This window comes from Adiantum capillus-veneris, chromosome 14, assembly GCF_014529385.1.
Source record: "Adiantum capillus-veneris isolate H3 chromosome 14, ASM1452938v2, whole genome shotgun sequence".
NCBI lineage: Eukaryota > Viridiplantae > Streptophyta > Polypodiopsida > Polypodiales > Pteridaceae > Adiantum > Adiantum capillus-veneris.
Genome location: NC_140944.1, coordinates 3,838,684 through 3,862,048, shown reverse-complemented (window position 1 = coordinate 3,862,048; position 23,365 = coordinate 3,838,684). Strand labels below are relative to the sequence as shown.

General features: G+C 40.8%; 1 protein-coding gene across 1 annotated transcript in view; it reads right to left on the bottom strand.

Annotated features, from left to right (window-relative positions):
* The window catches only part of LOC147441820 (small ubiquitin-related modifier 1-like), a 47,305-nt gene extending 37,280 nt beyond the window's left edge, over positions 1-10,025 (bottom strand). The window contains exons 1-2 of the mRNA XM_086528212.1: positions 9,874-10,025; positions 9,650-9,795 (exon numbers count right to left, since the gene is read on the bottom strand). Coding sequence (XP_086384338.1) covers positions 9,650-9,795; positions 9,874-9,886 — 159 coding nt within the window. The 5' untranslated portion in view covers positions 9,887-10,025. The remainder of the gene's footprint in view (positions 1-9,649; positions 9,796-9,873) is intronic.
* Positions 10,026-23,365: the final 13,340 nt, after the last annotated feature.

Genomic DNA, 23,365 nt, shown 5'->3' with positions numbered 1-23,365 from the left:
AGGGGAATTGGTTTCGCGCAAGTTTTGGGGCTGTTATGCTGCCGAAATTTGGCCAAATCAAATGGTATCTAGGTGGATACACGTGAAGGATTCCCAGGACCTTACCTTGTAATTTACCCTCCTAAAGAATAAAGAAATACCGAAAGGGGCGCCAATTTTGGGGCCTACAGGTTGTCGACGTCTGCTCGGAGCATTCTAGCTTCCGAGCCGTGTGTGTATTCAAGTGTTAACTCCCGTCGCAGGTTCTCTTTGCAAAGTGCTCTGTGTGTGTGTTTAAAGTAAAGAATTTCGGGTGAAAGCCAACGCCTACCGCCCTACGGGCCGGTTGCACGCCCCTTTCGGTATTTCTTTTTTTATTAATCTGAGTTCAAAGTACAAGAGTGGTTGGGTCTCACTCTCAAACTCTGCGTCCAGATGCTCTGCAGAGTGGGAGCCCAAACCACTTATTTATTTACAAGGGATGCCAAAAGCAGAGCCCCAAAAGCTTAAAGTCAAAAGCCTAAAAATAAAGCAAAGGCTCTTTCTCTCACAAGCTCTCTTGAGCCAATCAAAATAAAGCAAAAGCTTCTTCTCTCTCTCCCATCCTTTGCGTAGGAAAAAAGCATCGTTGCTGCTGCCCTACCGTAATCAGAGCCGCAAAAAGCCGGTTTCCGTACAACTGGCGGATTTTTCGCGTTTTTCGGGGCAGCCATGATACGTGAGCATTTAAGCTTGCAACCATTTAAAATTAGGGTAGAGTTAGGGTTAGGGTTAGGACAAGGTTAGGGTTAGGGTTAGGGTTAGGGTTTCAACAGTTGGGCAATTAGGAGCAACCACGTCATCACTTTGTGACAGGTGGAATTCCGCCACTCCGTGTCGCGTGTCGTCTCTGTCTCAATTTAGTTGTTATTGAAGTGCTAAAAGTCTGTTCTTTTCTATTGGCACGTGGTGTCCGTCTTGTGACATAATTCACCCTTTTTCTAAAATCATCTAGACATACTGGTCCTTCTTCGATTTCGAATAAGATCAACAATGTAGCTTACGGATTAAAGCTACCACAAGGCTAGAAAATACATGATGCTTTTCATGTCACCCTTCTAAGGCCCTTTGCTAGAGAATATGCTTGATGAGGAACAGCCCGAAGTGGAAGAATATACTTGGTGAAGTTCAAGAACTGTCAATCTTTGGATGCAAAATGGATGGAAGAATCTAAATTGGTTGATTCACCTTAGTTATTGCAACTATATCTTGAAACCTTTCAAATGGAACCCACAATGATTTCATGTAGCTCTATTGGGCACATAGTTCATGATGCTCAAAGGAGTAGTTAAGCAATTGTTATCGACTCTTTCCATACACAATTTGAGTGCAGAAGTTTGTACTTGAGAGTACATATGAAGACTTCTATGTTCGATATATGTGTGGTAGCTAGGTTGGTGAGACTGTTTAATCATAGCAAGTTGTACGACAATCTTAAATTTCGCATCACGTTTTACGGATTGCTTACGTTGCATTGCTTACACAAGGGATAAGTGCTTTTGCGCGTCAATTTTTTGTATCAAATACTTCTATGCACCAGCTTTTAAGAACTAATGCTTCTTAGGCCTAGCGCCTTCAAATATGCCCCTTGGGGGAGAAATCTGGCATTCTCACAATTGGAGATTTGTAGAGTCGCTTCCCAAAAATTGTACCTTGTGTAGATCAATACTGAAAGTGCCAAGTTTTTCGGGCAAGTGTATCTGAGATAGTTACCCAAAACGCGGAACCGGAACGGCCACGGGGACCCCTGCAACGGCCAGGGGTCCGAAACGGGAGGCATAAAAAACAACCAAATAATGCAATTTTTAGCTCTACATGTTTGAAATTTGAATACAGGTAGGATTAGAGTCCTTAGACTCTAATACTAACAAAAAACTCGATTTGAAGACCCCTAGACCATGGATGATGCGAGAGGGAGAGGGAGAGAGGGAGGGAGAGGGAGAGAGCTTGAGAGAGAGGGAGAGAGCTTGAGACTCGAGAATCGAGAGAGCTTAAGGCTTAAGCCTTAGACCTTGAGGGCATGTGGATTTGCTCGAGAAGGGAATGGGTGTGAGTGAGTCCTTGCACACTTTAAAAAACTCCTAATGTTCACTACAAATTTGCAAAAAACTGCCCATTTCTCCCCATTTTTGAGAGTTGGCCATTCCGGAGCCGTTCCGGTATCAGGTTGTCACCCGGAACGTTCCAACCTGGCAGGGATGCAGGGAACGGCGTTCCAGGGTTCCAGGGCCTAGGGAGCGTGTTCCCCGGTAACACTGGTATCTGGGAGTGTAACTCCCCCACTCCGTGTCTACTATGCCGTTCCTATCTCTCTATTTCAAGTTGAATTGAAGTGTTGAAGTTTGTTCCAATTCTTCTCTTTTGTTTGGTACGTGGATCCTTTACAATTACACAAGGCATCCTTGGCACTGTTTGTCAGCTTTACAAGATTTGCAACAATTCTTGAATTACATGAAGCCCCCATTTATGCCTCTAAGTGTTACCTCCTCCAATACTCAATAGTTCGAGAGTCTCAATGTCACAAGACGGGCACCACTTGCCAATAGAAAAGAACAAATTGAACAGACTATTAGCACTTCAATAACAACTGAAACTGAAAGAGAAAGAGCACACACAACACGGAGTGGCGGAATTCCACCCCAGAGAGTATTGGCCCCAAACCTTGGCGCCTCCTTTCGGTGTTTCTTTATATTACTTGAACTCGGTACAATGCCGATACTTGCGCTCTGCACCTTCTCATTGAAGCGTGCCAGAGACTGAGCCCTCTGCACTTATTTGAAGGCCCTTGGCCTTGAAAAGCAATTTACATGAAAAGCTTGAAACTCAAGAGCAACTGGCTTCAAAACACATGCCCAAAAGCTGCCAACGCAAGAGCTGAAATCCGTACAACTCTACCACGTCAGCACTCCACGTAAAACGCGGAAATGCGTACAATTCTACCACGTCAACAAGCCAATGTAAAATCCGAAATTCCATACAGGATGCCACGTCATCAATCAACGCATTTTCCGGGATGTCAGTACAACAAGTGCTACGTCATCAGTTTTCCATGCTGTCATTTGTGTGTGTGAGGGTCTAGCTTTATTTTAATGCCTTTATGTCACTTGGGCCCCATCGGACGGGGTCCCAAAAGTTGGTGGAACTTCTTCTTTAATAATAGGCCACTCGGTAAGACTTTGTAAGTTGGTAAAACTTCTTTTGCTTCTTCACTCAGGGTCTAGGCCTCTCGGCTGGGATCTGCAAGTCGGCACCGTTCTTCAATGGCTTGACACGTCAGCAATTTGTGACATCCCCCCTTCTTGCTAGAAAGTAATCGTCCGCTATTACAGTATATCTGCAAAACAACTCAAGTTAGCTTTAAAATTTCCGAGGATCATTCCGAGGGATAATCAGTTTGTCATTCCAAATCGGAGCTCTGATTTTCTGGGTCGTTGGCTTCCCAGAAGAATCTCATCCAATAAGGAGTCTCATTCCAGATCAAAACTCTTGATATCCTGGGTCGTTGTCTTCCTAGAAGTATCTCATCCAATAAGGAATATTCAATGGTTGGCACATCACAATGCAACACAAATGCTCACATATGGACGTTACAAGACACAACGAACAGCACCGCTGAGCACTCCCCCGAGACAAACGGTCTGCAGTATGAAGCTACTCAACGACTACCTCGTCACTCCCCTCGCAAATAACCTAAAAAGGTGTGGGCCATGAGTTCAAAGGACTAGTACAACCAAACGCTCCCCAGACCGTAGCCTACGTCGCTTGGAGGTTCAAGCATACAACCAAACGCTCCCCAAACATCCCGTCTGCGTCGTTCGAAGGTTTTCAAGCATACAACAAAACGCTCCCCAGACACCTCGTCTGCGTCGTTCCGAGGTTCAAACAAATACCAAAACAACATTTCTCACTACTACTCTCGGAAAATCACCAATCAATGAAACCAGTCAAACAGTTCAAATCGGCACCAAGGTAGGTTTAAAACAGATAGCATCCATTTCAAACAAATTTCAAACAATACTTTCTCAAACGGTGTCCAAAAGTATCTAACTATAAACAACTGAAGAGTTAATTCAGGGTTTTGTTCGAACAACCGAACTTTGAGGACGACTGGCTTTCCCTTCTACATCACGATGATGGTTCAATTCCGAACCTGGAAAGTCGCATCATTCTTGTCGTGCCAGGGCATGCCCAAGAGAACGTCGCAATTGCCCAACTTCATAATGTAGAAATCAGCTTTTCCGTGATAATCTTGGATAGTCACTCGAAGAGCACCAATGAGCAGTACCACTTTCTGAGTTTTCCTCGTGGCTAGCTCAACTTCAATTTCTCCACCCTCTGCATCAGACTCAAAGTGCATCTGCTTCAAGAATTCTGGATAAATGAAGTTCTCTATAGCTCCGGGATCAAAGAAAATAAGGGCTTTCAAGCCATTGACTTTGCCATATGCTCGACACAATTCATTTGTACTTTCAAGGCGTATGCCATAAATATCAGGAACTAGTCCAATAGCGGGTCTAGCTCTCTTGGTTGGAGGTAGCCCTAAGGATCATTCTGTCGTGGAAGCAAAAGGTTGCTCTGAAGACTTTGAGGCTCGCTCAGGACATGTAGTGAATGTATACCCTGTTTGAAAACATCCGAAGCATCGGCCTTCTTGTAAAAGGGTTTCTCATTAACGCTGTGTCAGACGAGGCCTTTGAGGTTGGGTGTCACAAGACTCGAGAATTTGTTTGTTGTTGTCGAGAGACTAGAGTTGTGGTTAGTGGCCGGAGGTTCTTTTGTAATAAACTCCAACTTTCTCTTCATCCGTTTATAGCCGACCGCAACATGGTCCATAAGCTCTTGCATGGTGGAGACTTGCTTGGAGAGAGAATATTATAATGGTAGTCCAATGGTATATCGCTCGCATTGGGCCTCCAAGGGAACAAACCTAAAGAAGGACATCGGAAGATACACGTCGAGAAACATTTGGTTATAGTCGTCCATGTTTTGGTGGCAAGCATTTTTCCCACTTTGCCAAAATCCGGACTTCAAAGAGAGAAGCCATGTAGCTACGTGCAAAAAGTGTCTTGAAAAAGCTTGCCAGGTCCTTCGAGCATACGGTTGTGTCGCGATTGAACTCCACCACTGCATAGCATTATCGTTAAGAAATCCCGCTTCCCCAAAGCATAGATGTTGTCGAATTGCTGTAGGAGCTGCAATGCTTTCTCCCAATCTTTCACCCCAGAAAAAGTGAAAGATTTGATTATCATGCCGCCATCCTTAAAATCTTTGGGTTGGTTAGGCGCGTATCCTGGATACGGATAATAAGCCTTAATGGTATCCGTATGGGTAGCCTCGTGGCGGTGGTGGTGGGGGAGGTGGGGGCAACGACGGTGGCAAAGGCGGTTGCACTGGATCAGAGTCAGATGGCTGCACCATATTCCTCAAGACTCCGTCGATCGGAATAGACGGCTAGGAAGGTTGCCAGATGAAAGCTCTCGTACTTTTTGGTGCCGAAGGAGCTACCACCGGGGCATCAAAGGGGATAACATGTAATTCAAAAATTATTAAAAACTTTGCAACATCAGTAGATTCTGCTGAGGATGCCGCAAAAGAATGTCGCGAAGCTCGTCAAGAAGAAACTCTAAATATTCTGTTGAATCCATGAACGCCATGTCTTGGGTTCTTTATGGCTTATTCCTTGTAAGACAGAGTGGTGAAGACGAGAGCGCGCCTGATGCACGATGAAGTAAGGGTGGAAGTGGCTAATTAGTCCAGGGTCGAAACACGAAGATTCTTCAAATAAAATTCCAATAGACTTTGTAAGCACCGGTTTGCTCTGTCTACTCTTTGGCAGGACAAGTATGCTTTCAGAAAAGCACAAGTATGAAGCTCTGATCACGCTGTCACAAGACAAGCACAACATGCCAATTAGAAAGAATAGACTGAACAAACTTTTAGCACTTCAATAACAACTGAAATTGAAAGAGAGAGAGAGCACACGCTACACAGTGGCGGAATTTCACCCAAGAGAGTGTTGGCCCCAAACCTTGGCGTCCCTTTCGGTATTTCTTTTTATTACTTGAACTCGGTACAATGCCGGTACTTGCGCTCTGCACCTTCTCACTGAAGCGTGCCAGAGACTAAGCCCTCTGCACTTATTTAAAGGCCCTTGGCCTTGAAAAGCAATTTACATGAAAAGCTTGAAACTCAAAAGCAATTGGCTTAAAAACAAATGCCCAAAAGCTACCAGCGCAAGAGCTGAAATCTGTACAACTCTACCACGTCGAAAATCCGTACATTTTTGCCACGTCAGCAAACCAACGTAAAATGCGGAATTTCGTACAGGATGACACGGGATGTTCATACAAAAGGAGCCACATCATCAGTTTTCCACGCTGTCTTTTGTGTGTGTGAGGGTGCAGCTTTATTTTAATGCCTTTTGTCACTTGGGCCCCATCGGACGAGGTCCGAAAAGTTGGTGGAACTTCTTCTTTAAAAATAGGCCACTCGGAAAGACTTTGTAAGTCGATGAAACTTCTTCTACTGCTTCTGCTGCTTCTGCTTCTTCACTTAGGGTTTAGGTCCCTCGGCCATATCTGCAAGTCACCCCCGTTCTTCAGTGGCTTGACACGTCAGCAATTTGTGACACTCAACCCATCAATTAGGAGATTCTATTATTCCACTTGGTGGTGTCTTTCAACAGCTTGGTGCAATCTCTTACACTATCTTTACCAACCTCCACCACCACCTCCTATATTTCAAAGATGGAGTCCTTATGCTTACCCACATTATCCACCATCAATGCATATTCTTCCTCAACCAAAGGATTTTAAGAACGATGGATCTAAAATCTCGTAAGTTAATTTTAGAAGAAAGCGTTACCATTTCTACAACAATTTGACAATATTTACTCGTTTGAAAATTATGATAAAGAATCCAAAATTTCTTATGTAACCGCCTTCCTCAAGGACAATGCTTGCCAAGATGTTCTTTGCCCACGAAGCCTTTGTTAAAGGACAAGGTAATCCTTCAAGATATTTGCTCGCACTACCTTACGTTTTACTTGAAGTACAACTTATAGCAAAGTGAGGTACTTTGAAGATGATTGCCATCAAGACTTTGGATGATTACAATCAAAGGTTCTAAGATGCATACCTACTAGTTTTTTCTTCAAAAATTGAAGATTAGAGAAGCATTGGGTTGCCTTTCCTGCTCCAAGAATATTGCCTTTCTAAACAGGTAACCACTATTCGGAAGCCCCTCAACCATGCCACAGACAATAAACTTATCAACAATAAAACTTGTCTTCGTGCCTAAATCGGTCCAAGATCCTCTTACTAAGGACCAGTCACCAAACCCAACAACAAAGACCTACTTCTAAAGATCCATTGAGCGAGAGCCGCAACAACAACGTGATATGCCAGTCACAACAACGTGTATCACTTACTCCAAAGCAACGAGAGACTCTTCAGCAAGAAGGCAAATGTTTTGATGATTCCAAATAGGGGACAATTTTTGCAACTATACTAATAGAACACATGCATAGGCTACAAAGCAAACTCCCACCAAAAAGGCAGAAAACACAATGGGATTAGTTCCAAATGTTTGTGCCTAACTCAGTCGTATTCATCAAAGGAGTTATGCCAAGCTTATGGCAAAATTCAAGGCTTGTCTTCTTCAACCAAGCATTTCATTTCATCTAACTTTATCAAAAACTTGGTAGTTGATTAAGGAAAGTTGGTTTCGAGATTGAGGTAGAGTTAGCTATTGGCGACAATAGTTCAATTACACCACTCATTATTTCTCTTTAGCTACCATCATGGAAAACTTCAAAGTGGACTTTCACATTATGAAGTTCTGTTGTCACTCTTAACACTATCTTCTTTACCAATCACCTAGCAAGACCACTTCAATCACCTAACAACTCTCTCTCCCCCCTTGCATAAGCAAGTAGCAACCACCCCTTTCTATATCAATTACTCCTCTCTCTAATCTCCTCTTTGTGAGCAACCCCCTTAGGAGATGTAGCAAAGACTTCATCATGAATCCTCTGTATGAGGGGATGCTCATGATCAAGGGCTGATTTGCGTCATGTCTCTGTATGATATATTGTGCATTCATTGTCCAATGTTGAGGTAGGAATTTCCTCCAAACCCTGTCGTCACCTTCATTTACTAGAGTACACCTCTTCTTTGGTAAAAATGTTTCCCAATCATTCTCATTACCACTCATGGGAGCAGCTCTAAACACCTTGCATGTTCGATACACATCAATGCACACTTTCAAACATCATATAGAATGCACATTGCAGACCATTATCGGTGGATCTTTGCTACCATTTTTGGAAAACTCTATCACAACAACACTCATGTTACCAATCACACAAATCTAAACAATTTGCATGTCCAAACACCCACAGTGTACAATTTCAAACTTTTCATCAGAATCGAGATGCCCATATCCGTAGTTGATGACAAGTGTAAACATCAATCTCTTTTTAAAGATATGTTTTACATGATTGGATGAAGCAAGATTTCTCTTCAAATTAATGAAGATGATCAAACAACATTTGCCAAACTTGCGCCTTTTGAATGTCATGTGGCTTATTGATACTTCTAGGCAAGATGAAGGAAGGCAGCCTCTTGAACTTAAACTCACTATTCTCACAAAATACTCAAAATTTTCATAAACAATCATGGAGTGCATGTACAAATGTCACCCCTAGGTCTTTGGACCATAATTTCTCAGCAATTTATGTAGATGTATCTTCCCAAGCCTAGAGATGAATTCTGTTGTTTGATTTAATCTCTTTGTATAAATGACATGAGTATAATCAAAAAATAAACTACGTTTATTACGCGTAGGGTGGCTATAGAGAAAGAAAACAAGAACATTGAAACATCAATCGAAAGATGACGAGAACAACAAACCATCAAAAAAGTGAGCAATTTTCCCAAGCTCTGACCAAATGATTCATGTGACTTTCAATCGGTTTATTGATGTTCATATGCACCAGCTGTGAAACGTAGCATCTACTTCCCATGTACTGGCTACAGAATTGAGACATCCCATAACTAAATGCCTAAGCTTCCACCTAAAAATCTAGCTCAAAACAAGCTCAAATAAGAAGTTTCAAGCAAAAGTGTTTCTAACGACAGGACTTTAAAAAAACACAGGCTTAAAACAAATGGCTAACATGATTTCAAAACTTTCTTGTTGTTTGCTGATCCTCTTCAAAAATTTCACCAAAGCTGAGTTTGTGAATAAGGTGTGTGCACCCCCTACCCCTAATCCATGATCGGTGTGTAAAACTGTGAACAACTTGAACACATCCTAGCAGACATCCTATCAAGCTTGCATCACCAATGAATCCAAGGCTCCCACACAGTTCCTCTCCTTAATAGCCCTATTGCTCACATACAATCAACCTGTAATCACTTGCTTCAACTACACAACAAGTGCAGTGCATAAAAGGTTTAGACTGCCAGAAATTTCCCAAGTTCATCAACCATCGACAACTCTCTCTCTCTCTCTCTCTCTCTCTCTCTCTCTCTCTCTCTCTCTCTCTCAAACACACACACACACACACACACAGACACTCACATACATATACGCGCACGCACCACATCATGGTGGAGAAAACACGGACCTGGCCTTTGACTTTAAGGCTGAGATGTTGGTCCAGAGGCTTCTTCTCGTCCTCCCCCTGCTGCGAGGTAGGGGTGTTCTGGGTGTTGTTGTTGACGCTGCCGAAGTCCATGTCCAGCTGTTGTCCAACTGCAGAAACGCAGTCCTCTGCAACGCTATTAAAACGCTTGTAAATGCAGGTGAAGTGACGATTAGGTTTTTATACAGAAGTCCAAACCTACTAACTTTGTGTAAACATGCACTACTTAGCCTGCCCGCCCTGGGTTGTGGGTTCACGACATGCCTTGGTTCACATGATGCGGCAGCAAAAGAGAAACATAAAATTTTCAAGAGCAAGAGCTTATGGTTCTATGTGTATGAGACATGGGTCCGCTCGCACGTCCCGCATCTCGCTCTAACAGGCTGGGTGGAAAAGTCGTTCTTCCGGGGGGAGGGGCGGCTCGCCCAAGTTTTTGGTAGGCTCGAAAGTCACCTTCTCTTTTTGGTCCTATCCGTGACGGCCACATCATGAAAATGCCCCTTCCAAACTTTTGGCCATCGTCCCGTCTGAACCCAGCCTTAGCCTAACCAAAAGACTTATAGAGTTATAATGTGCACAAGGTCCTCCAAAATAATACTTAGCCTAAAAAAATTTACATCAAGAACATGCAAAATAAAGTGATACTTAGGAAAACTTATCATGCAATGAACATCCCGGAAAAAAGTCCTTCCAAAAAGCCCTTCTCTTTGTAAGCCAATAAAATAATGGTTCCTTGTCACATATAAAATGCAAGGTAAGTTACCAATATGCCTACGAAAATTACCTACCAAAACGTTTCCTACACTTGCCCAACATGTGAGGCTCTTTCTTTAGCTTTTTTTTCCAACTAAACTACCTTGAGGATCTGAAAAATATGTAATAGGAGAAGTATACAGTTGCGCCTCCCTATGATTGTGCTCCAATATTTTGTGCCCCTAATCTCACAAAAAGGGTCCTTGAAACTATGAGTCGCACTAGTTTAATGGCGTCAGTTCCATATTTGTTTTGTTGAGCTCGATCCCCAAAGGTATATTCAGGAAAAATAAAACCATGACACTAATTCGTTCAATGATCCATATGAGGATTGCTATACTAGCCCATCAAAGGCGTTCAAAGCTCTAGCCTCATTTACTACTTGTTGGACCATGCAAGTTATATATCAAAGCTTAGAAGCTCCGTGAACTCGTCTAATAAATAGTCTTTGTGATAGTCCTCCAAGGAGCAACCAGTTTGACCCTCTTTGTTTTTCGTTGCATTTAGAGCCTATAATTGTGACTAGTGTCAATTCTACCAAAACATGGCCTTCTTGTACCTCTTGCATTTTGTTGACAATAGTATAGAGGTCCACTTGGTATCGCTCCCATACACATCATGGCCCATTGCCATTTGTTCAAGCTATTTAAAAGATGTTATATTGTTATGTGCATTATCCTACCTTTCTTCAACTATTATTTTGTCGATATCCTCTTTGCATTTGTAGGCTGATACAATTACGCTAAGTGAAGATTGGAAATCCCATGAAAAAAAGTCAGATGTAGATCAGAGAAAAAATACTCAAAAAATGATGGAGAGAAAAAGGTGATTGTACTCAAAATTGAGAGCTAGATTTCATGAGGTATACCCCCTTGAAAGAAAATTTCAGTAAGAAGTTTATAGTACATGTGTGTGTATGTTGTTGCATGGCACTTGCATGTTATTATCTATCGTTGCAATTCACCTGCATGCTATTTCTTGACATTGTATATCAATGTAGAGCACATTGTAAAGACAAACCATGTTATGAAAGCCCAATTCTTCATAATTCAAGTCTTCTAGCAAAACAAAGAAACCTACATCACAAGGAATTTTTTCTGTGTCTCCATTCTAGAGGCTTAGAACCACGTATGTTAGTGGCCTTGAGGAGTGAGAGGGAGGCAAACTAAGGATGAGGATAAGTACATAATGGATGCATATGTGGTTATTCTAGAAATATATTTTTTATGGCAAAAGACTCACATTATGTTACTCCAATGGATAGGTGGTAATCACTTGTAACCAAAACAATTAGGAGGAGAAGAGGTGCTCAAAGTGTATCCATGGGCTCTAAATGCTTCTCAATGTGTCTTGGTGAAATATGTATATATATATACATATATATATATATATATATATATATATATATAGAGAGAGAGAGAGAGAGAGAGAGAGAGAGAGAGACATACTGATAGAGAGAGGGACACAAACACACTCACTCACACTCACACTCACACACACACACACACACACACTCACCAAAAGAGGGCTCACTTTAATGTTGCACAAAGGCTGAATTTTGAGTCCTCTATTTTAGGACCCCGCTCTAGAATTATTTATTTTCGGCTTGCACCTCCTACTTTTTAAAAATTGATTTAAAGTTCCAAGAGTACTTGGACTTTCCAAAACTTGGCATTGCCATTCCCATTAGCTTCTTTTCTTTGATTTAGGCATTACAAAGCCTTTCCCCCTCTAGCCTAGAGAGAGAAAATCGTGTTTTGTGACTACAAAACACAAAGAGCTTGAGTGTGATCAAAAGTGAAACTAAAAAATTAAAAACTTTAGGATTCTACCAAATTACAATTTTGGCACCATTACTTTGCCCTTGGATCATAGTAGTCCTCCACTATGATTGTTTTGAAGAGAGAGAAATTGGCCCCTTGGATTCACTTTTGGAAATGCAATACACCACTAGTCTACAAAGTCCTTCAGGGAGAAAGCTTGTCACCATGGGTCTTTCACAGAAAATCATTGCCAATAGTTGTGTAGTGAAATAGATGGATACTTTTGCCAACACAAACTTTGGCATAGATCCCAATTACAAGAGACTCTTGGGAAGGCCATTTACAAGTACTAATGGTTATCCAAGATTGAAGGTACCATTATTTGTGTCTTCTTCAGGAGGGGGTGACCACAAGAGTGAATATGAGCATCGATGATTACTAGATGTTAGCTAAGCTACCCATAGTAGAACTTGAGTAATATTTGACCAAAAATGAAATTGAATATAAGAGAAGCAAAAATGGATAGGATTGCTCATTGAATTGATAAAACTACCTTGAGGCTCTTTAAAAGATGCTGTGGGAGAAGAAGTATATAGTTGTGCCTCCCTAAGATTGTGCTCTAATATTTTGTGCCCCCAATCTCATCAAAAGGGTCCTTGAAACTATGAGTCACACTAGTTTAATGGTGTCGGTTCCAAAGGGTTTGTGTATTTGTTTTGTTGAGCTCGATCCCCAAAGGTATATTCAAGAAAAAAAGAACATGACACTAATTCGTTCAATGATCCATATGAGGCTTACTATCTAGCTTATCAAAGGTGTTCAAAGCTCTTGCCTCATTTATTACTTGTTGGACCATGCAAGTTATAATCAAAGCTCAAAAGCTCCTTGAACTCGTCTAATAAATAGACTTTGTGATAGTCCTCCAAGGAGCAACCAGTTTGACCCTCTTTGTTTTTTGTTGCATTTAGAGCCTATAATTGTGACTAGTGCCAGTTCTACCAAAACATGGCCTTCTTGCACCTCTTGCATTTTGTTGACACTAGTATAGAGGTCCACTTGGTATTTCTCCCATATACATAATGGACCATTGCCATTTGTTGAGGCTATTTAAAAGACGTTATATTGTTATGTGCATTATCCTACCTTTCTTCAACTGTTATTTTTTTGATATCCTCTTTGCATTTGTAGGCTAGTACAAAATTATGCTAAACGAAGATTGGAAATCCCATGGAAAAAAGTCAGATGTAGATCAGAGAAGAAATGTTTGAAAAATGATGGAGAGAAAAAGGCAATTGTACTCAAAATTGAGAGCTAGATTTCATGAGGTATACCCCCTTGAAAGTAAATTTTAGTAAGAAGTTTATAGTACAGGTGTGTGTATGTTGTTGCATGGCACTTGCATATTACAACATGTCACTTGCCTGTTATTATCTTGACATTGTATATCAATGTAGAGCACATTGTAAAGACAAACCATGTTATGAAGGCTCAGTTCTTCGTAATTTGGGTCTTCTAGCAAAACAAAAAAAACCTACACAAGGCAATTTTTAAGTGTCTCCATCCTAGAGGCTTAGAACTACGTATGTTAGTGGCCTTGAGGAGTGAGAGAGAGGCAAACTAAGGATGAGGATAAGTACATAACGGATGCATCTGTGGTTATTCTAGAAAGATATTTTTTATGGCAAAAGACTCGCATTATGTTACTCCTATGGATATGTGGTAATCGCTTGTAACCAAAACAATTAGGAGGAGAAGAGGTGCTCAAAGAGTATCCATAGGCTCTGAATGCTTCTCAATGTGTCTTGGTGATATATATATATATATATAGATAGATAGATAGATAGAGAGAGAGAGAGACCGACAGAGAGAGGGACACAAACACACCCACACACACGGACTCACCAAAAGAGGGCTCACTTCAACTTTGCACAATGGCTAAATTTTGAGTCCTCTATTTTAGGACCCCGCTCTATAATTATTTCTCTTCGGCTTGCACTTTCTACTTTTTAAATATTTATTTAAAGTTCCAAGAGTACTTGGTCTTTCCAAAACTTGGCATTGCCATTCCCATTAGCTTCTTTTCTTTGATTTAGGCATTACTAAGCTTTTCCCCCTCTAGCTTAGAGAGAGAATCATGTTTTGTGACTACAAAACACAAAGAGCTTGAGTGTGATCAAAAGTGAAATTGAAAAATTATTCTACCAAATTCCAATTTTGGCATCATTACTTTGCCCTCAGATCCTAGTAGTCCTCCACTATGATGGTTTTGAAGAGAGAGAAACTTGGCCCCTTGGATTCACTTTTGGAAATGCAATATGCCACTAGTCTACACAATGCTCGAGGGAGAAAGCTTGTCACCATGGGTCTTTTACAAAAAATCATTGTCACTAGTCATGTAGTGCAAAACATGGATACTTTTGCCAACACAAACTTTGTCATAGATCCCAATTACAAGAGACTCTTGGGAAGGCCATTTACGAGAAATAATGGTTATCCAAGATTGAAGGTACCATTATTTGTATCTTCTTCGGGAGGGGGTGACCACAAGAGTGAATATGAACGTTGATGATTATTAGATGTTAGCTAAGCTACTCGTAGTAGAACTTGAGTAATATTTTGACCAGAAATGAAATTGTATATGAGAGGGAGATAAAGAAAAAGAAATGGACAGGATTGCTCATTGAATAACGGATAGGGACACACCAATAGAAGACAATTTAATTTTGTGTCCATATCTAGAAGATCAAGAGTGGATGCACATTCTAGGAACCATTGAAATTCCTCACAAACCCAGCTTTTGGATGAAGAGGGGTATAAGATGGTTCCTGTTACTGTGGTTTCAATTTTTGACGGCCCAACATAAGAAATGAGAAAAAGATTCAAAGCACTGCCAAGGGTGCCCTTATCAAACCTAAAGTCAAATCTTAGCTCATATACCTCAATGAACTCTAGCAAAGTGGGAAAAATGCCAAAAGTGACATGGACATGACCAAATTATGGCAAGTGTTAACTTATTGCTCTCTCTTCTCAAGCAATTCCTTCCAAAATGTAGAATGTTTTTTACTAATTTAGATCAATCAATAAATTGACTAGTATTTAGTATTTCATGTGACACAAAACAAAAGCTTAGCGCCCTATGTCTAAGTCCACAAGTACATTTACTCTCGAATGTGGAGTAAATCCTAAAACTGGTGCTGCTTGCTACAAATGGGAGCATCGAGGACCCTACAAAATACCCAAAACCACATACTACAAGCCATAAACCGTCAAATCTGCATACCTGGATCATCTTGTGAGCATATAATCAAACGCGTACGCAAACAAAGAGAGACATAGGGCGAGAGAGAGTAAGAGAGCAAGTGCAAATGCACCTCCTAGAGCAGAGTGCTACACTGGCATAGTGAGAGAGAAGAGAGAAGAATAAACACAGGCAGTGGGTGCAATTTATAGATTTTTTGAATGCTCAAAATGAATACACATTGGTCGGTCGGACATGAATGGCCATAGCTCATAAAGAGCACTTGAATAATAAAATATACATAAATGTGATGTATTTTTGCATAGCCAAGGCTCAATCAACTATTTCCACCTGTCAACTGCAGTAAACAACAAAATATCAATTTCCATTACATACCTCTCCATTAGAAAGCAATTGTCGTTAGTTCAAAGGTAAGAATCTGCAAACCAGACTTGTCAAAAACAAAGGTTTGTATTTTGTGTTAAAAATATCACATATTGAAAGAAAAATCATAATATGAAACAACATTGCTTATGCTTGTTGTCATCCACATATTGCATATTTTAGTGTCTCATACCACTTGATAAGTAGTATATGGCATACCCTCATGAATCAAGAAATCATTGGCCACATTAATAATTCAGTAATCAATATTTTAGTGTCTCATACCACTTGATAAGTAGTATATGTCATACCCTCATGAATCAAGAAATCATTGGTCACATTAATTGTAATGGAATTTGCCTATTCAATTTGAGAGTAGCGGAATTTAATGAGGGTACTTTCAAGAAATGATTTTGTGAGCATAGCGGGTAGACATAATTGAAGATAGCAACATAATTATAGCAATTAGTTAACTTGGCATGGACAATACTTTTGCAAGAGAGAGAATTTAGAGAACATGACAACAGTTGAGGACCGGATTTATGTGGAGCCGGTCCCCCCTCCAATAGGCATTTGTATTATGATTTCTCCCATAAAGAGAGACTTGTTACAATACATTCTTTGTGTTCCTTGTGACCTAGGTGAAGCAATGAAGATGGAAAGCTTCATGCATCACCATCATAGCATAACCTAAACTTGAAGAAAGCTTTAACTATACCAAGCCTTAGTCCCAAGACCTCAAACACCTTCGAAGGTGGAGAGAGCTAGCAGGGAATGAGGGTAGGGAAGAGGAAGAAGAAACATTTCATACGAGAAAGAGCTAGTTCCTCACTTATCATAACTCTTGTGCTAGCATACATAATAGCATAGTAATGAAGAAGAAATAGATGGCAAGCTCAAGCATTGAAGCATGGCTCTTGGATGGATTTGCACTCCATAGCCAAGAGTGTTGGTGTAGGCTCTCAACCTCTACTTTCTTGGAGAAAGAGAGGGAGCTCTTGCACTTTGCATAGTACACAATGAGAGTGTTTGTGAGTGTGTGTGGGTGAGTATACCCCCTAAGCACCCCCCTAGCTTGCTTGGGTCGACCCCCCCTTGTAGCTCATGCTTGACGCTCATTGGACCCCTCCAGGCCTAGCCAATCACAAGCAGGAGCCATTACAAGCAACATGGGTAGCCTTGGGACAAGTGTCCCCCTTTCCCCTTTGAGAGAGAGGACTTGATAAATGCAAAATCAATTAATTAAATATCCTAAATTATCATTGGACCCCTTGGGTGGCAAACCAATAGGTTTCAGGCACACCATGAGGGCAACATGGGGAGGAACTTGACAAGTGTCCTTGCTGCCTCTTCAAGCTGGGGCTTCCCTTGTGTGTGTGTGTGTGTGTGTATTCTCTCTCATCCCCCCCCCCCTTGTAGGCTCGCCCCCCTCCTTGTAGGGATATTTTTGACTTTGGATGAGCAAGCCCCTTAGTCATCAAGCATGACTAAGCACTTGAAGTAGGGGGTGTTCCCACAAGCATCTCAGGCAAGCTTCTCAAGGCACCTCAAGCACCTTAATCATGCACCAAGTCAAGCACCTCAAGCATGGAGCCAGTCAAGCACCTCAAGCATCTTAATCAATCACCTCAAGCACGACAAGCACCTTGACTTGGGCCGGGTTCCCACCTCAAGCTCAGCCCTAGCTTACCTAAGGTCAAAGGACTTTTACACACATTATTGGAGGTCTTCAATGAAGCTAACCCTAAGGTCTTATGCTCCATTGGTTAGCCTTGCTCTTGATAGACCATCTCCCATTTGGGCCCCTTTACTATTGGCCCCGTATTGAGATAGATCTATAAGCACATATCTATATCTTAACACTTGTTCCTATTTATTCTCCCACATTAAGTGATCAATTTAATATGAGAAAATCATTTGGGTTGGTTAGATATTAGATTTTATGACATTAATGATTCAGTAATCAATATTTATAATTTCCAAGTCCAATTTCATAAACACTATTACGACAGGAATTAATCATATACCAAATCCAAACCCAAATCCAAATATCTTTCATTTTATACCCTGGTAACAAAATCACACTACGGACAGTGGTGGCTAACCACTGCAACATGATTTTGTGATCGATGTTGCCTCAATCGACGAATCTACACCTGTGAGACATGTTGTTGTTAGCAGCTTAGCCAACACAAGATGATATGGATACACATTGAGGATGTATTATTTTATTTTTTCATACACCTTGTACACTTATAGCCACGAGCCGTTGTAATCTATTGATTCTCGAAGCTAGTACTTATTGAAAATGTGATTAGGAGTCTATTATAACGGGGTTGTAAGCTTCAAAATTGTAACTCTTGATCCCTCAATTTCTTGTTTTTGACCCTAAACCTTATGGCAAGGTATAAAAGCCAACTTTTGTAAGGGTTTTTTAAGTTCACTTTGGCCAAGGAAGCTACGTGCGTTTACAGATAACACTATGTATTCTCCCTTTTTTGTCTGAAGCTCGTATCTCCCTCACTGATGGTCTATTTGAAGTGTCAAGTCTTGCATTGCATTCGAAGGTGAAAGCTCTACGCAACATGTAGGTTTCTCGTGATGAATCTTTGATTTTGTTGTCACTAACCTCTCCCTAAATTTGCTCATAACTCACATTTTACATATCAAATCTGCATTTTATGCATAGGAGGGGTAATAAAGCATCATTGCTAGGATACTAGGTGCCTTCGGGATCGAAAACGGTTAGGTCAAATCTGCCCTGCAGCTATTGATCTCCATTTTGGAAAGTGGCTAAAAGGGGGATATGATTGTATGGGAATGTGCTCTTAGGTGTTGTATTCCCGTCCTATAAGTTTTGTCTCGTTTTGGACTTCATTACAAAACAAGGAGCTAGACTCCCCATGATGAAGCTAATGCCAAAACCAAAATCCAAAAATTGCCATAACTGTGGAGTAGATGACCATTGGAAAAACGATTGTCCCGAACCAGATAAGAATGCAAGACCTATAGAGGCATTTTGTGGAGTGTGTGGTCGCAGGGGGGGACATTTCTCAGAAGATTGTCTTAGGAATCTAGTGAGCAAAGGGAGAATAGCCATAAACATAACTCAAGTGGTGGTGAGTAGGTCCTCGGAGGAGGAACACACAGTTTCGATTCACGTAGTAACTAGGGCACATGCTACGGGGAATAATAGAGAAATACCAGTGGGTCAGACACAACCAACGGCCTAACAAAATATTCCAAGAAAGAACGACGCAAACGATATGATTTTTGAAGACAAAAATAATGTAGAGGTTGAAGAGAAACTGCAAAAGAAGGTTGAGGAAAAGATACAGGCGTTGTCATTAGACTTTAAGGAATCGGAACCAAAATTGGTAGGATCGATATTGGGCGACAAAATTTACAAACCAATCAACGTCGCCTTTGAATTTTTCCAAGCCGGATTGAAAGCAGGTCAGACATTGGAAACCAAATGGAAAAACTACCTAGCACCGAAAATGGAAGCTGCTAAATCAGAAGCATACAATAACTTAGTCCAAATAACGCAGTCCATGCTGGAGAAATAGAAATCTTAGTTGAAAATAATAGGGAAATCAACAGACATTGAGACTAAAACCAATAAAGAAAAATGCAAGAGAAGGAAGAGTTGAAGACAATTCTAGGAGACTTTGATGCACCGTCACCTAAATTGATAGTTCGTGATAGCAAGGAGGGATGGGATGGAATGCCCATAGTTGAGGAGGATTGGCCAAACCACCTATGGGAACGAGTTAGGGAAGCAAAATACGAGAGTCTGGTGCTAAAATTGGCTCCATTTGAAGAAGTATGGCTAGATAGACTACCTATGGAATTAGGTGAACAATCTTTGTATGGAGATTGGGGATCGGAGCAGTCAGGCGTATCAAAAGCGAGAACACTGCAGACACTACCTTCGTACCTAGGAGAAAATGAAGAGAAATAATTGGTATGCAAAACAACAAAACTAAATATATCAAAACAAACTTTGGATGTGGCAAATTTGCAATCCATAATGTCAATTAAATCCAATGCACAATCACATTGGACAAGCTACTTAAGATACGACCACATCTGTGGAGGGATTTGCAATCTACTATGGAAAAGATGGGCTTAAAAGGAGTGACCCAAGAGAACGTAGCGGAATTACAAGACAAAGAATAGTTACGGGGCTAAACTTGTCAACTCTATGCCTATGAACAAAGTAGGAGACTACTGCAAGGGGAATGAAGGAAAAGGAAACATGAACCTTCCAGTACAATACAATGGTGTAACAACCATGCTTGTTTTGGACAGTGGACCAGGCATAGCCATAGCGATGAAAGCTATCTGGGAAGCCTGGGAAAAACCAACAATTAGACAAATAAGGATGAAATTGCACCTGTTAGATGGACACATTGAGAAACCGATGGGCTTACTAGAAAATGTGATAGTCAACTGCTGTGGGATTGAGTACCAACACAATTTTGCCATTGTAGATTTTGGAAAGAAACTCAATTATGAAATCGTCCTGGGGAGACCATTCATGAGATAAATACAATTGATATAGGATTGGGGAAATGATCATCTATACCTGAAACAAGTGGAGCAGTTACTTGAGCAAATTTGAAGGACCATTCTTAGAAGGATGTCCTTAGGACACCTCTATAGAAATTGGATGGTGAAACCTCAACAGAGACTAAACTGCCATTGTGGATACAAAAAGACACTCTAATTTGGATGTGCGGGACTTTTGAATCGGGCAGTCTATGATGGGAAATACTGCATCTTAGACAGAGAAATGAATGATGCTGAATACATACCTTAACCATTCCCTAAACATTTGTTTGAACCCTTTGAGTGGACTCAAATTATGGCCACCATGGATGTGTGTGTGTGTGTGTGTGTGTGTGTGTGTGTGTGTGTGAACAAATCTACACCCACACCCTTTTGTGATGAGGATGGCTATGACATAGTTCCTATCCAGATGGTATTTATTGAAATGATCGAGGAGGAACATGTCTTCTCTAATCGCTACTATGACGCCACAGATGATTTGGAAGAAGAAACACTTACAACAGAGCAATCCGACTCTAAAAAAGAACACATAAGGGCAAAATTTATACTCATGGGAGGAGAAGAAAAGTTTTTTGAAGTTCAAAACTAGCATCATAGATGCCAACGGAGATAGCAAAGAAAACGGAAAAACTGCATAAAAAGGAAAACATTGAAACTTACGATGGAAAACAAAACTCAATTCTTGATGAAAGTGGATGCAACAGACTTCATAAAAGACAAGATAACGGGACAATATTCAAACGCAAAAAATAAAAGATCAATGAACCAAAACAAAATGAAAATCGGGTAAGCATGTTATAATTAACAAAAAGGAACCTCCAATGACGAAATTGAATGCAAAGCAAGATATAAGGAGCTGAAATGGACCTTGACAGAAGTCTGGACCACAGAGATGGAATCTAAAAACTATGAATAAGGGGTAATTAGTGTTCCATCTCATTACAAAAGATACACTTTGCAAGATCAACGAATCATTATTGACAAACCCTTGCCACAAAGAAAAGAGCCAGGGAAATCCTATGAGGGACGTGAGAACGCCAAACAAATTGACCTTGTAGAGCCTTGAGAAGAGTCAAAGCCCGCATACATAGTTACAGATTTGTCGCAAGAAGAGGAAGAGATTCGCATTTGAACGTTAAGTGAATATAGGGATGTTTTTTCTTGGTCCTATAAAGACCTCAAGGGAGTGGATCCTGCAATATGCCATCACACTTCCCTATGAGAGATGATGTTAAGCTGAGCACACAACGATCGTACACCTATAGCGAGACATTTGCTAGAAAGATCGAGAGATCGAGAAGCTCAAAGAAAGTGAGTTCATCAACAAAATAGACCACACTGATTGGGTATCACCTATTGTGGTTGTGCCAAAAAAGAATGGCAAATGCATAGTGTGTGTGAACCTTAAGAAGGTGAAGATAGCCACTATAGAAGATAACTATCCTCTTCCTATCACAGACCATGTGCTAGAATGAGTAGATGGCAAGGAAGCTTATAGTTTCTTGGACGGATTCTTTGGTTACAACCAATTGACCATAGATACCAAAGATCAATATAAAACAGCTTTCGCTACGAAATGGGGAATTTTTGTCTATAGGGTCATGCCTTTTGGTTTGATCAATGCACCAACAACATTCCAAAGATTGATGAGCCATGCTTTTAAGGAATATCTACGGGACTTCCTAGAAGTATACGTGGATGATCTTTGTGTGCACTCTACAAAATGAGAGTCATTTCAAATATTTACAGTGTGTCTTTGAGAAGTGTCTTCTATAGATTTGTTTAAATCCTAAAAATACGTATTTATGGTTAGACAAGGAAAATTTCTTGGACATATTGTATAAAAAAATGGTATTAACATAGACATGGAGAAGTGGCAGTGATTGCTGGAATGGCTAGACCGACAAACATCAAGGAAGTTCAGGCATTTATGGGACATTGTGGCTATTATTGTAGATTCATCTACATGTATGCCGTCATAACAAAATCCATTTATAGCCTTATAACTCATTTTGAGTGGATAGATGAATGCAATGAATCTTTCCAAAAGCTTAAACAAGCTTTGACCACAACATCAATATTGAAAACTCTAGACTGGAACAAAGTTTTCCATGTGTATGTAGATGCTTCAAATTTTGCTATTGGTTGTATATTAGCTCAGCCAAGAGAGGGGACTATGGGTTTCCATATCTCATGTGCCAGCAGACAACTAAACCTAGCAAAAATAATTGCACAACCAGTGAAAGGAAAGGTCTTGGAATCGTGTACACAATCAAGAAATTCCTGTCTTATTTGTTAGCTAACAAGTTTGTCTTTTTCGTGGATCATCAAGCCTTACTCTATTTGGTGAACAAGCCATGCAATACAGGAAGAGTTGTGCGGTGGTTCATCATCCTACTCCAATTTGACTTCACAATGGTAGTCAAAAAGGGCACCACACACCAAAGAGAAGATCATCTGCCGAGGGTCACCTCAGGGGAAGCACCAAAGGGGGTAGATGAAATGATTCTTAAATGGTCAGAAGATCATGTATCCCAAATGACCATAGCGCAAGTAGATTCCCAAATACCACTTCTTATTACACCATGATCGATAGAGTGTCCGCCCTATATCAATTGCTGGGTGGAAGACTATAGTGAAAGAACAAGGATGGAATTCTGCTTTTGTACATCAACCCAAAGGAACAAGAAACTTACTTGAGTCAAGCTCATACTATGGTGGTAGGACTCCATTTTCCAAAAGACCAAACCCTACGACGATTGACTTGGCTAGGGGTGGTTTATTGGCATACCATGAAGAAAGAAGTTCATGATTACGAGTTAGGTCTTTGAGCGAGCTCAACAGAGAGAGCTTTGGAGCAAGCTTTTTCTTTTTTTTGGGGGGTCACCCTCCCTACCTCCCCTTCCTCCTCTTTCCGCCCATGTGCTTCCTCCTCTTCCCTTGCTCCTCCTCCAACATCCTCCCTCTCCTCCACCTCCTCTCTCC